This window comes from Lethenteron reissneri, chromosome 3 (assembly GCF_015708825.2).
Source record: "Lethenteron reissneri isolate LAM-NWPU_2019-01 chromosome 3, ASM1570882v1, whole genome shotgun sequence".
NCBI classification, from domain to species: Eukaryota; Metazoa; Chordata; class Hyperoartia; order Petromyzontiformes; family Petromyzontidae; genus Lethenteron; species Lethenteron reissneri.
This window is the reverse complement of record NC_083781.1, coordinates 11,659,961-11,673,813: the sequence shown is the minus strand read 5'-3', so window position 1 is coordinate 11,673,813 and position 13,853 is coordinate 11,659,961. Positions and strand designations below refer to the sequence as shown.

Sequence of the window (13,853 nt, the reverse complement as noted above, 5' to 3'; positions counted from 1 at the left end):
TCTTAGGTTTTTTCGGTAAAGTCACGTAGGTAAAAAATTTAAATGTATTAATTTAAAAATTTTACCTACGTGACTTTACCAGAAAAAACCTAAGAATATGAATACTTGCAGTCACGAAAGCTTAAAATCTAGAATTATTGCCCAAGTGTTTTTTTTTTACCTGTGCCAAAATAAACCTAAGCCTTTTAGCAAAGCTAATTAAATACTTAATTGGTGGAAGATTTTCTCCCCGGTATTTCTTCTCATCAAAAAAATGATGACACAGGTGACTCGAAGAATTCCGGAGCCAATTCGCCTCCTCTCGAACGCGTCTACAAGTGGTTCACGAAGGGTCAAATTGGGAGAAAAAATAACATGACATTTTGAGGCACAAACCAACCAATCTCACGGCCAAGCCGGGTTTAGGAAATATTTCTCTGACTTCCACCACGTGCTTTCAAACCACGTGATTTACATCCCAGAATTATGGGAAGGACTTATGAATAGCAAGAAACCATTGTGCTTGGCCTTTTTAGACCATGAAAAGGACATTTCGCTCACTGGAAATTGATGCAGTTTACCCAAGCTATCACAAGCCAAGGCCTAAATAAGTTTGGAAATGTAAGCAAATATAATAAGAAAAAACAGCTACACAGGTTTGCTTTAAGTCGCAAATTTCGACTCAGTTATCTAACGCAGTATGTAATGTTGCGTCTAACTGAACTTTGTAGCCTACTCAACGGGGAACCACGAAGAGGGCACTGAAAAACAATAGTGCTCATGAATATGCAACATCTGGGATAGGTTGCAGCCCTTAATTGTGACGTTCTCGTGCATGTTTTATTTGATTGATGTCAGACTTGGGATTTGCAAAATGTGTTATTTGTAAAAATAAATACAAAAACCCACATCGTGCTGCTATCTTGACCGCGTGCCAACAAGGTGGCCCACTGGATTCATGATAACAGAAACAAATAGGTGCATCAAATAGACTTTTTAATAAATGTTTTCTCCTACAACATCAGAGTGCAGCGCCACATTAAATACGCACTACAATGACAATAGTTTAAGGCGATTTGAAGCATGTTTTATTTTGGCGGGGGGGGGGGGGCAGAGCTTTATGACGTCATATTTGAGGGGGGGATCTGACTTTTTGTGACGCCGTGTGACGAAGGGGGGGGGGGGGGGTCAAAAATCGTCCAAAATCGCGTGACGTCATTTATGGACGGCCCCTTACGGGCGAATCGACAAACGTTAATACGTAAATGCTTTCAACCATGCTTGGCCGTAATGGGTAAACATCGATTGGCCACCCTATTATTGATGATGCTATCGCACCCATCACCTTGGCCCGTAGGCCCACACGAGATATTTAAACTCGTCGCCACCACCCGAGATGGCACGAGCGGTTCCAATTTCGCTGTGTGTGGCCAAAAAACAGTGAATTCTGCTATAGACATTTGAAATGTGCGGATTGTAAAAAAATTCAATCTCTCACGCCGTACAGTGTTATTGCCAGAAAGGGTAGAAAAAACTATTGTTATATAAATAAATCTGTAGTACAGTGCTAAATATGTGCTCATCTTAGGTGGTACAAATTTCTACTCTGGCCCATGGACTAGAGTCGGGGTTATTTATCAAGGATCACCACCACCACCACCGTGTCTCGTATTCACCAACCAGTGCATTGCGCCTCTTGAAATATTTAGGTTTTTTTTATTTTATTTCTCCCGAAATCGAACAAAAAATATCTCTCCTTTTTTCTTCTTGGTTCTTTCGGTAAAGTCACGTAGAAGGGAAGTAATAAAATAATAAAAATATACCATAATAAAATAATTATCACGACGTTTCGGCTATAACGCAAGCAGCCGTCTTCAGGATATTATGTTTTATTTTTATTATTTTATTACTTCCCTTCTACGTGACTTTACCGAAAGAACCAAGAAGATGAATCCCTGCAGTCACGAAAGCTTTAAATCGAAATATCTCTCCTTGTTATTTTGGTTGCCGGCCCCTGCACTAGAGGATTGAATAGTTCCAGCCTGAACCGGTCATTGGTTTCCGCTAGGTGTACTCAGCCTCAAATGAGTACCTGGTGCGATGTGTAAACATCGCTACTCGGGAGACAAAGGCGGTCCTTGCCTGGTGCTGGCGACTCATCCTCGTGTGCCGTGCCGGCCTTCATAGGTGCTGCTCGCTAACAGCACTTGTCGCAACAGCCAGTCAAAGGCTACACGGGGGATCTTTGTCTTTTGTGTGTGGGGGATGGGTGCGCGTGTTGGTTTAGTGGGGTGGCTGCGATTTTTGCCCGGGTGCTTGAACACAGCTGACGGAGTGGGAGGGGGAGTCACAGTGCTGTTCACACACAGACAAAGCGCGCCACGTGTGTCTGGACGGGGGGCAGCTGTGAGAGGTGGACACGTCACGAGCCATCGCGCTCTCCCAACACGCACACACAACACACACAACAAACACAACACATACAACACACAACAAACACAACTAACACAACACACACAACACACACCACACACAACACACACAACACACAACACACGCAACACACACAACACACACCACACACAACAAAGACAACAAACACAACACATGCAACAAACACAACACACACAACAAACACAACACACACACCACACACAACAAAGACAACAAACACAACACATGCAACAAACACAACACACACAACAAACACAACACACACAACACACACAACAAACACACCACACACACCACACACAACAAAGACAACAAACACAACACATGCAACAAACACAACACACACAACAAACACAACACATGCAACACACACAACACACACAACACACACAGCACACACAACACACACAACAAAGACAACAAATACAGCACACAACACACACAACAAACACAACGCACACAACAAATACAACGCACGCAACAAACACAACAAACACAACACATGCAACACACAACACGTGCAAAGGTCCCCGCCGTATCGCCTCGACAGACTTTTGACTTAAAACGTTCGTGACCGCAGGAATGAATATTCTTGGTTCTTTCGGTAAAGTCACGGAGATAGAAAAAAAATTACAAATATTTTTTTATTCTTTTTAGTTTTAATTTTATTTATTCTTTTTCTTTTTGTGTTTTTGTTTTCTATCTACGTGACTTTACCGAAAGAGCCAAGAATGTATATAGCTCAACAGGCTGTTGGGGCAAGTGCTGTTAGTGAGTAGCAGCACCTATGAACGCCGGAGCGGCACCTATGAGGAGGTGGGGGGGGAGGACGCAGCACCACCACGCCCGGCCGCCTTTGTCTCCCAAGTGCTGATGTTCAATACACACCGCACCTGGTACTGTACTCATATGAAGCTGAGTCGGTTTAGGGCAGGACCAGGACCAGTTCAGATTATTAATCGAAACTGGTGTTAGTGGCCGTGACCGGGAATTGAACTCCGATATTAGTCTACAAGAGACAAAGATCCCTTGTATAGCCTGCAACAGACTGTTGGGGCAAGTGCTGTAAGCGAGTAGCACCGATAAAGGCCGGCACGGCACACGAGGGGGTGGGTGGCCAGCACCAAGCCCGGCCGCCTTTGTCTCCCCAGTGGCGCTGTTAACACACTGCACCAAGTACTCATTTGAGGCTGAGTCAACCTAGGGGAGGCCCAGGACCGGTTTAGATAATCATCACCGGTGTTGGACATGAGCGGAAACCGCCAGGTTCGTAGCGCAGCGCGCTAACTGCTACACTACACACACGCAAGCATGATAAGTATAAAAAAAACGCATTCTATAGATAATTATAAGATGTTTCGCAAAGGAAGAAGCACCCCAAAGCTTACGGTGCCCGATATCAAAACCCTACGGCGCATTGGGATCTACGGATGCAACGCACCTTACAAATGTAAATCATTATAATCATCATCCCTTAGACTGATCTGGTGACGTACATTTACATAAACCTACTGGATTTTAAAACGAGCCCTACGACTTTTCCTTCAAAATACTCGAGTGACAATGGGACTCTCAATTGACAAATGACTCTCAATTGCCGTTCCTCATTCGTTAAATGTGTGAGATGTTTGGTTTATACCTACCAGTGGCTCTTCACCTGGGGTGAAGTGCGTCTTATAATCCGTAAAGTAGGTCTTTCCTCCACCGTATAAACCAGTGGTTCTTAAAATTTACTGCAGCCGTGCGCTCCTTTGGTTCTCAAACAATTATCATATTTTGATACTGACAAAGGAGGTTCCAATGGTGTAAATGCTTACCCCGAGCTCTCATACTCTGATGGTGCATTGTCTTTGAGTTGTGCGCCTTTTGGTGTCATCTGGTCCAACACCATGTGAGACTAGGCTCTAAGAAAAGCTGTCTCGGGTGTGGACCAATCAACTTCAAGGACAGCGCATATATTATCAGAGTTATGTTTTTTGTTTGCATTCCGACCACAGGTATTGTGGTCAATGCAAACATGACTCCTTGTAAAAAAAAGTGTCAGTTTTGTTGCCAGATAAAAGGGTAAAAAAAACTATTATCATATTTGGCTACTGGCAAAGGAGGTTCCAATGGTCTAAGAAGCAAATAGCCCAGTGGGCCTTACCTGGTATTCTAAAACCAGTAGTTTTTTGTTGTGTGAGATTCGTTGACCTTTCCTATACTTTGCACTCCTCTCGTAGTTGTGCATTGTTCGTCGTTGTAGCTTTCTGACCCTGTGTCCCAACTGGACATTCGTGAAAAAAAAGAGCTTCAGAGCTCGTCAGATTCCTCCTGCAGTCGACATAAAATATTCAGATTTCGAGGGTGCCAACGACGGCTATGAGATTGAGCGTTCGTCGGTGAAGGCGGTTGAGCAGGTGTCGGTTTCGGTGTCGGTCGCGGTCGCGGTAGTAAGCCAGGCTATGGAGGAGTAGGCAGTGATGGAAGCGTCCAGGCCTCGTGCCCGCAGGAACTCCGCGGCCGCGGAGTGCAGGAGGGGAAGCGAGAAGAAGTCGGACAGTAGCAGCACCTCGCGTGCCGTGCCTGCGAGTCACAGCGTGGGGTCAAAGGGTCAGTCAGCACTGAACAACCTCCACGCGGTCGATATCATTATATCACCCTGCTCTCCATTATACCCTTGACGCATTCCCCCCCCCCCTCCCCCCTATTTGAACTCATCATTGCAAACTTTTGAACTCGATTCAGCTTTCCAAGCTTCATGGGGCTTCAACATTGCGAGGTCAACCCCGATGATGCTTGGGGAGCTGAATGGAGTTCAAAATAACTCACTAGCAAACATCTTGTGAGAGACCCAGCGCAGAAGATCGCTGGGGGTTTGATCTTCCACGTGGTCCACCCTAAACCGTATCCACTGCACAAACCATGGCAGTAGATGTGGGATACCTGATGCACAAATGGAAACTTAAAAACTCTACAGGAGTATGCGACTGTGGTCATCCAGAACAAACCGTACAACATAATAACACAATGCGGGATCCACAAATACGAAGGAAACATCGCACCGATAACACATTGTATTTGGATTGTCAGCCAACACCGGTTACAACCCCAAGTGCACCTATTGTTCTCTTTTAGCCCCGCCCACCCCCCAACACGTTACATTCATTGGCTACCACATTCAGATAAGCCCCTCCCCTCCCTCCCCCTTAACTTGTATTTAAGAGCTTGTCTCTTGGAATTTTGCCTCGCTTGATACAGTAAATTCGGCTGTGACGGTCCCACCTGATGACGGAGACTTGTGTTGCCTCCGAAACGTCGTGATTTATTATTTTATTTATTTCTATTATTTCTATTATTTTATAATTTATTTTTACCTACGTGACATTACCGAAAAAAAGAGTACTCAGCTACTCCTGACGCAGTTATCTGGACTTGACCACCTGGATCTGATATTGTAGTTGCTGCTCTGCATCTACATCAGCCATTGCAACCTGGACATTAACACATTCCTGCGGAGGGAGCTGGTAGGAACATTGGGTTGCTCGGTCAATGGCCAGGGTCAACGGCGGCGTGGTGTATTCCGCAAATATACCCGACTGTGAGGGCGGGCACAAGCCGGCGTGAGTAGGTTAAACGTTGAGTTTTATAAGGGCACCACGGGGTGACCAGCCCCTCCCATCTCAGCCCCACCCCTCCCACCCCCACCCAGCCCCACCCTCCCCACCCAGCCCCACCCTCCCCACCCCACCCAGCCCCTCCCCACCCTCCCCTCTCCACCCAGCCCCACCCCTCCCGTTTTTGGATGCACGACGGACGGACGCAATAATCCCCTGTGGGCTGGTAGAACCAGGAGGTTCGTACCAGTACAAATATCAAGAATAGGTTTTACCCTTGCAAAAGGTTTTCTCCATTTGGCGTTTGAACATCTTAACACCTGCTGTTTTATTGCCAGAAAGGGCAAGTTAAATAAAAGTGTGTAAAGCGAAAAGACAAAAAAATTAACCCGTAAAAACTAAGTTTTTTACTATAAATCCTTTATATGCGTGGCATCGGTTTTATTGTATTATTCATTTCTGTTTTTCTTGAGTAAGAGTTTCATTTTTATCACATTGGTATTTTAAATAAAATATGAAAACATTTTTTCCTAAAAAGTGGAAAATTTAGGAAACTTTTTTTCACGAAAATAAATTGTCACGCACAACGAGTCTGTGTGCAAAATGTCAGCTCGATTGGATCACGGGAAGTGGGTTAAAAAACAACCGAAAGATTTGCACGGTCGTAAGCGCGCAAGCAAGCAAGCAAGTGAACTTAATATAAAGGATTTAAAAAAACCTCTTTCCTCACTGCAAGGTTGTAGACCCCCCCTCTCCGCCACCCCCTCGCCCCGCGCGCCCACGTTGTACTCGCCTGTGGTGGACAAGCTCGTGTCCCCGAGGTACATGTGCCGCATCACGCACTCGGCGCTCTCAGGGGAAGCCTCCACGTCGATCGACACCTCGCCGAGAGTCCTTTCGCGGAAGCCTCCTGCGCGCGCGGCAGATGCGGAGAGAGAATTCTAGATTTGAAGCTTTCGTGACTGCAAGGATTCATACTCTTTGGTTTTTTCGGTAAATTTACCACATCTTTTTGGTACTTTCGGTAAAGTCACGTAGAAGGGAAATATAAAATAATAAAAATAAAACATAATAAAATAATTCTCACGACTTTTCGGCCACAACGCAAGCAGCCATCCTCAGGTGAAGAACAGGTCTGTCGGGAAGACAGCGTCTGATGTTCCGGTAGGGTCACGGGGGGTCAGAAAACAGGTTTATGTTTTTTTTTTATATCGTACTGTGTGTGTATATATACAGTCAACGAAGAATTATAAGGGGACGTCCATAAATGACGCCACGCACCTGGGGGGGGGGGGGGGGGGTCAGACATTTGTGACGATGTGTGACGAGGGGGGGGGGGGTGAGAAATGTGACGTCACATCAAAATGCGCAACTTTAAATAGATATAGAATTGTTATAACAACACTAATTGTTATAACAACACTAATTGTTATAACACTAATTGTTATAACAACACTGCTACAACATCAGAGTGCAGCGCCACATTAAATACGCACTACAGTGACAATAGTTTAAAGCGATTTGAAGCATGTTTTATTTCAAAATGGAAATATGGTTTGGGAGGAGGCGGCAGAGCTCTGTGACGTCACATTTGAGGGGGGGGGGTCTGACTTTTTGTGACGCCGTGTGACGAGGGGGGGGGGGGATCAAAAATCGTCCAAAATCGCGTGACGTCATTTATGGACGGCCCCAAAAGCAAAGTAAAAGTGATTCATTGCAGCCCCAAGGAAGTGATTCCACATTCCTGGATGGGTGGGCGGAGAGCGGCAATGCAGCGGTTAGCGCGCCGACATCGGTGACGATGATCCGAACCGGTCCTGGGCATCCCCTAGGTCGACTCGGCCTCAAAATGCCGGCCGCCCACCCCATCGTGTGCCGTGCAGGCCTTAAACTCTTAAAGAGGGCAACTAGCTAAAACAGTACTTGCGCCAGCAGTTTGTTCAGGCTATACGGGAGATCTTTGTCTTTGGATGGCGGGGGTGAGCCTAACCCTAGGACAACAACAACTGTTGACATGCTCACAAATTAATATTCATTTTATCGACCCCGGAAAAATGATGGGCTGAGTCAACCCCCTAGCAGATTTGAACTCGCAACCTTCACACATGCACGATCCGCTTGCTCTAACTGCACCACCCCTGAAATATGCGCTCTACCTCGGGGAAGTACGGTACAATGAACATGCTGAGAGTGCGCGCCGTCTCTGATACGTACGGTAGGAGCCGCGTGGCATGACGATGCGTGGTCTGCGTTCAGCTGTGGGTCTGATCGCTGCATATGAACAGTTTGAGTTCGACATAACATTCAGTGCCCTATTATCCTCGTAGCAAAAGTAGCATATGTTGTAGCTATGGGCCCCGCACTTTCAAGGGCTCCGCGCTAAATTATTTCAAACGATCAATTCCGGTTATAGTGATTCTGCACTTGCTCTATTACTATAGTACTATACTGCCTTCAACTGTTATGATAGACTGGGTGTTTAAGGTTAGCGATTTGTCGTATTATCTGTCTGGATAGCAAATTAAAAAATACAATTATTTTACTATGCAAGTAAAACATTTGTGTTTTAATATTAACGTGTTTTATTGATTAATTTAGGGATTTTTTCGTAACATATGCTACAGGCCACGCACTAGCTTAATCCGACGCTGCATACAGCCCTTTATTCTATCCACTGCTGGCTGGATGAAGGCCTGGTAGGCGAAGTTTCAGGAAGCCTACACAGTCGGGTGCAAGGTATCACGCGCCGCTGATTTTTCGCCCTCATCGGGAATCGAACTCGGGTGGTCGCAATGCGATAACCACCGCTCCTCCGTTCTATCACTGACATTTGAACAGCTGCGCCGAACCTTTAATGTGGAGCGGTGGCGCAGTGGTTAGCGCACTCCACTAGTAATAACTGTGGTCAGTTTAACACGTAGTAGGCTTTGGCGAGCAATGATATTCGTAACAAAGGTGTTTGGGGTTAAATCGCAGAAGTATAAATGTTGTGTCGTAACCTTCCACCACCCGACACAGCCAATTAGTGAGGGACTTGTCACGAAAACAAAACGCCAATTAGTTACTACGTCAGCTCACCGGGGTGTTGGAGAGTAAATCCACAACATTTACAATTTGAGTAGTATGACGTTCCGCTTGTAATTAAGCCAGCATCATCGGGCGATTTGACCATTCTGCCCATTCTGGCAAATCGCCCGATGATGCTGGATGTAATAACCAGCGAAACGTCATACTACTCAAATTGTAAATGTTGTGGATTTACTCTCCAACACACAGTTATACTTAGGCGATCTAACCCCAAAACCTTGATTGTGAACTGTGGTCAGGCTGTCGGGACACTTTCGGCTGTTTTCGTGACGTCTTTTTTAAATCCTTTATATTAAGTTCACTTGCTTGCGTGCTTGCTTGCTTGCTTACGACCGTGCAAATCTTTCGGTCGTTTTTTAACCCACTTCCCGTGATCCAATCGAGCTAACATTTTCCACACAGACTCGTTGTGCGTGACAATTAATGTTCGTGAAATTTTTTTCCCTAAATTTTACACTTTTTAGGACAAAAATATTATATTTAATTACCAATTGCTTAATGGTGCAATGCAATCATCTGACCCATAGGTGGCAGCCATCTCAAGCCAGAGGACGAGAGGACTCTAGCCGCCACGCATATAAAGGATTTATAGTGAAAAACTTTGTTTTTACTGGTTATACTTATTTTCTAGGATCGATTTCCTTGTTCGATATAAAAAAACACCACAAGTCGCCATTGCGCTATGACGCACGTGGAGGCGAGGGTTGGTGGGTCACGGCACAGATGGTTGTGAAACTCCCTTGCCCTGGGTGGATGTCGAGGAGGCGCCATCTCCTGGCTCTGCCTGGCTCTGCCAGGAGATGGCGATACAGCAAAACTAAATGTGGAATTCCACCTCTTCTGTCTGCGTGGGATAGAGCGTTTCCCCATCGCACGCGTGCGGTTTCTCCTGGTGCTCTGGTTTTCTCCCACACGTAGCAACACGGCACCGGCGCGGCTCGGTTGTGGCAGTGGAAAAGAGGTGAGACAGACAGTGTTTGCCTAAAATTGGTGGGGAAAACTGCTTCCTTGCAAATTGTTATTTTTTACACCAATATTTGGCAAAAAATTCCCTTTTCCGCCCCGCTGTGTTATTATCACTACCACCACCATCGACACCGACACCACCACCGGCACCACCAGCACCACCAACACCACCAATACCACTACCACCGACACCACCAGCACCACCACCGTCACCAACACCACCAACACCGACACCACCACCGGTACCACCACCGGCGCCATCACCAATACCACCAACACCACCGGCCCCACTGTCACCACCACCAACACCACCAACACCAACACCACCGGCCCCACCACCACCCACACCACCACCGGAACCACCAACACCACCGACAACCACTACAACCAGCACCGTCGTCACCGCCACTACATTACCGGCGAACATGGCTCGGAAGTAAGGGGACACGGCGGCCAGGAGCCCCCGGTGTGCGTGGGCCACGTGACCCCCCATCCGCAGGGAGACGTCGCACAGCGGCCTGCCCGACGAGCGCTGCGCGTTCAAGCGCCGGGCGAGAACGCGGCAGTGGCCGCGGCGTCGACACAGCCCCTCCGATTCATCCTCCTCGTCGTCGTCGTCGTGGTGATCATCATCGTCGCCCACGTGTGCCACCTGACGGGGGTAGCAATTGCAAAGTGGAGGTGGGTGACGATATATACTCTTAGTTCTTTCGGTAAAGTGACGTAGGTAAAAAATTAATTAAAATGATTAATTTTAATTAAATGTTTTACCTACGTGATAGGTAAAAAAATAAATTAAAAATAATAATTTAAAATTCATAATTTTCATTAAATTTTTTACCTACGTGACTTTACCGAAAGAACTAAGAGTATGAATCCTTGCAGTCACGAAAGCTTCAAATCTAGAATTAAGGGTGACGAGATGTTAACTCCCTCGCCTGGTGTGCAGGAGGTCGTGGGTTCGATCCCGACCCCTGACGCCTGCTGCTGCTGCTGTATATTTGGAGTTTGCGTCTCTCTCTCTCTCTCCGTGGTCGCGTGGATTTTTCTCCGGGTCCTCCGGGTTTCTCCCTCCACATTTAGAATCATCATCACGCGTTTAGAGTATTTGGCTGCTTTAATGTCCGTATGATGATAAGCCCACTTCGTTGAGCTAACATTTGTGGCACAGGTCGCTTTTGAAAAAGAGCTACACACCTTTTGATTTAAAGCTTTCGTGACTGCAGGGATTCATATTCTTGGTTCTTTCGGTAAAGTCACGTAGAAGGGAAATAATAAAATAATAAAAATATAAACAATAAAATTATCACGACGTTTCGCCTGCAACACAAGCAATCATCATCAGGTGTGAAATCCACTGCAAGAAAATTAAAAATTGGCGGTTTATTCAAAATTTCTTGCTGCGGATTTCACACCTGATGATGACTGCTTGTGTTGCAGTCTAAACGTCGTGAGAATTTAATTGTTTTATATATTTATTATTTTATTATTTCCCTTCTACGTGACTTTACCGAATGAACCAATAATATAAACGTTTTAGTTTTCTAAATTAGTTTAAATCACACCGTGTGTCCCCCCCTCCACCCCCGGCGCCTTCAAACAAATCCAGAACTATCACGCCTGACACAGTGACGTTGAAGCGTGGGCAGCGGCCCCCCAATGCGCGGGGAACGGGGCGGTCGCCACAAATTCTCGCGTACCCCAGGGAGGGGCTCTGACAGGGAGCCACGCGTACCGCATGGCCACCGCCGCCCGCAGATGAATCGATAGATCGATATGCCATGTGACGAGGCTGATGCTGTGATTGCTTCCTCCACAGCTGCACTCACTTGCGAGTTCGTGCAGCTTCCCACGCCGTGCCGAGCCTCCGATGAATCCCCGGAGCGGCAACGCTGTCTGGGGGGTCTGCATCGCAGCCGCGTTTGGGAACTCGCTCCCCCGTCGTAGGTTCGATCCAGGATGAGGTCCGAGCGCTTCGATTGCCGTATAGCGTCTATTACACGCCATGGTGACCGTGTGTATGTGTGCGTGTATGTGTGCGAGTGTGTATGTATGTGTACCTGTGTGTTTATGTGTGTTTGTCTTTGTGTACGTATGTGTGCCTGTGCATATAGGCACTCGCTAACAGCATCAACAGTATTTCAAAAGGCTATATGGGGGATATTTGTATTCGCCTGTGCGTGTGTGCTTGTGGTGTGTATGTGTGTGCGCGAGTGTGCATGTGTGTATCTATGTATGTGTCTTTGTGTGTGTGCGCGTGTGCTTGTGTGTGTCGTGGTGATGTCAACGCCACTTAGTGGCGAATGGCGATTGTTGTTGTGTGTGTCGGCCTTAATAGGTGTACTATCTGTGTATGCGTGTGTAAGTTTGTATATGCATAAGATAGTACACGTATGGGTGTTCGTGTATGTATGCGTATGTGTAGGAAAGTGTGTGTGTGAAGATGAGTATGTGTGTATGTAATTGTGTGTATATGTGTGTGTATGTATATGTGTGTATATACGTGTGTATATATGTGTGTATGTATATGTAAGTATGTTACATATATGTTGTTAGTGTGATGGTGTCGATGCAGAGTGGGTGCACCGCGTGTCAATGCTGCCAGCGGCGGCCCTTTAAACCCCTCTGGGAAGCTCCTCCCACGACTCAGGGCGATTAAAAAACATCCGCGGAAGCCTCCGAGGGCCAATATAACTCGATATAATGCAATATATTCGATATAATGCAATATAATTCGATATAATGCAATATAATCCGATATAATGCAATATAATCCGAACCTTTTATTTTATTTTTTATTTTACCAGGTACGAAAGCCCACTGAACCACAGTAGATTTTCCAGAAGCGAGCTGGCTCGCACAAACGATAGCTCAACGAAAGTGGCTTATCATCCGATGGACATTTGTGGCAGCCGAATACTATGAATGCGTGATGTTGTTTCTAAACTTAGAGGGAAGAGCCGACTGAACCCGGATAAAAATCCACGCGACCACGGGGAGAGAGACACGCACACTCTAAAATACTGTGTACAGGCGTCAGGTTTCGGGATCGAACCTACGACCTCCTGCACACCAGGCGAGGGAGTTAACATCTCCCAGGCGATCACTCGCGCAACTAGCAAGAATTAGCACAGCATTATCAATAATTATAATCGTATCAATATATCCTATTAACTCTCATCGTCTTAAAATCACCAACAAGCCTCCCATTGTTTTGGGAGGTAAATTCGATAATAAAAATAAAAATCTAGGCGCAACAGTGGTTGTTCTCTTGGCCTGACTCGCCCTCGTCTTGGTAATGAGGAATTTCCACGATTGTCGTGTAAGGGCCGCCAGGAAAGACGTGGATTTGATGATCATCATGCCCCCAATGCCAGGGGATCCCAGGCAGCGCCCAGGGCAGGTGCGTTGGAACTGCCGCGGATTTCTGATGGAGGGCGGCGGTTTGCGGGTTCCCGCGTCGCGTGGCGCGACTCGGCGGACCCGGGGGCTGGAGGGAGGTGAGGGAGGGGGTGAGGGGGGGTTAGGGAGGTGAGGGAGGGGGTGAGGGGGGTGAGGGAGGTGAGGGAGGGGGCTGAGGGGGGGTTAGGGAGGTGAGGGAGGGGGCTGAGGGGGGGTTAGGGAGGTGAGGGAGGGGGCTGAGGGGGGGTTAGGGAGGTGAGGGAGGGGGATGAGGGGGGTGAGGGAGGTGAGGGAGGGGGCTGAGGGGGGGTTAGGGAGGTGAGGGAGGGGGCTGAGGGGGGGTTAGGGAGGTGAGGGAGGGGGATGAGG

The 13,853-nt window shown here is 47.0% G+C and overlaps 1 protein-coding gene across 2 annotated transcripts; it reads right to left on the bottom strand.

The window, feature by feature from the left end:
* Positions 1-1,085: 1,085 nt before the first annotated feature.
* LOC133346587 (kelch repeat and BTB domain-containing protein 8-like) lies at positions 1,086-12,556 on the bottom strand. 2 transcript variants are annotated; one of them, XR_009755575.1, is made up of 5 exons: positions 11,912-12,556; positions 10,500-10,734; positions 6,823-6,939; positions 3,634-4,998; positions 1,086-2,058 (listed from the first exon to the last, which is right to left on the bottom strand). XR_009755575.1 is itself a non-coding variant. In XM_061558254.1 (4 exons), exons 2-4 carry the CDS (start codon positions 10,573-10,575, stop codon positions 4,793-4,795), a joined length of 399 nt encoding a protein of 132 aa, XP_061414238.1. In that variant the 5' UTR covers positions 10,576-10,734; positions 11,912-12,556; the 3' UTR covers positions 1,086-4,792. The 2 variants fall into 2 exon arrangements, 1 of the variants encoding a protein (XP_061414238.1); XM_061558254.1 differs by having other exon boundaries at positions 1,086-4,998.
* Positions 12,557-13,853: the final 1,297 nt, after the last annotated feature.

Excerpts from the sequence above, each read along its gene's own strand:
- LOC133346587 (XM_061558254.1), bottom strand. The coding sequence starts at position 10,575 with ATGGGGGGTCACGTGGCCCACGCACACCGGGGGCTCCTGGCCGCCGTG. Across the intron at positions 6,940-10,499 it reads CTTCCGAGCCATGTTCGCCG|GAGGCTTCCGCGAAAGGACT; the intron begins GTAATGTAGTGG and ends CCGCGCGCGCAG. Across the intron at positions 4,999-6,822 it reads CACGAGCTTGTCCACCACAG|GCACGGCACGCGAGGTGCTG; the intron begins GCGAGTACAACG and ends TGTGACTCGCAG.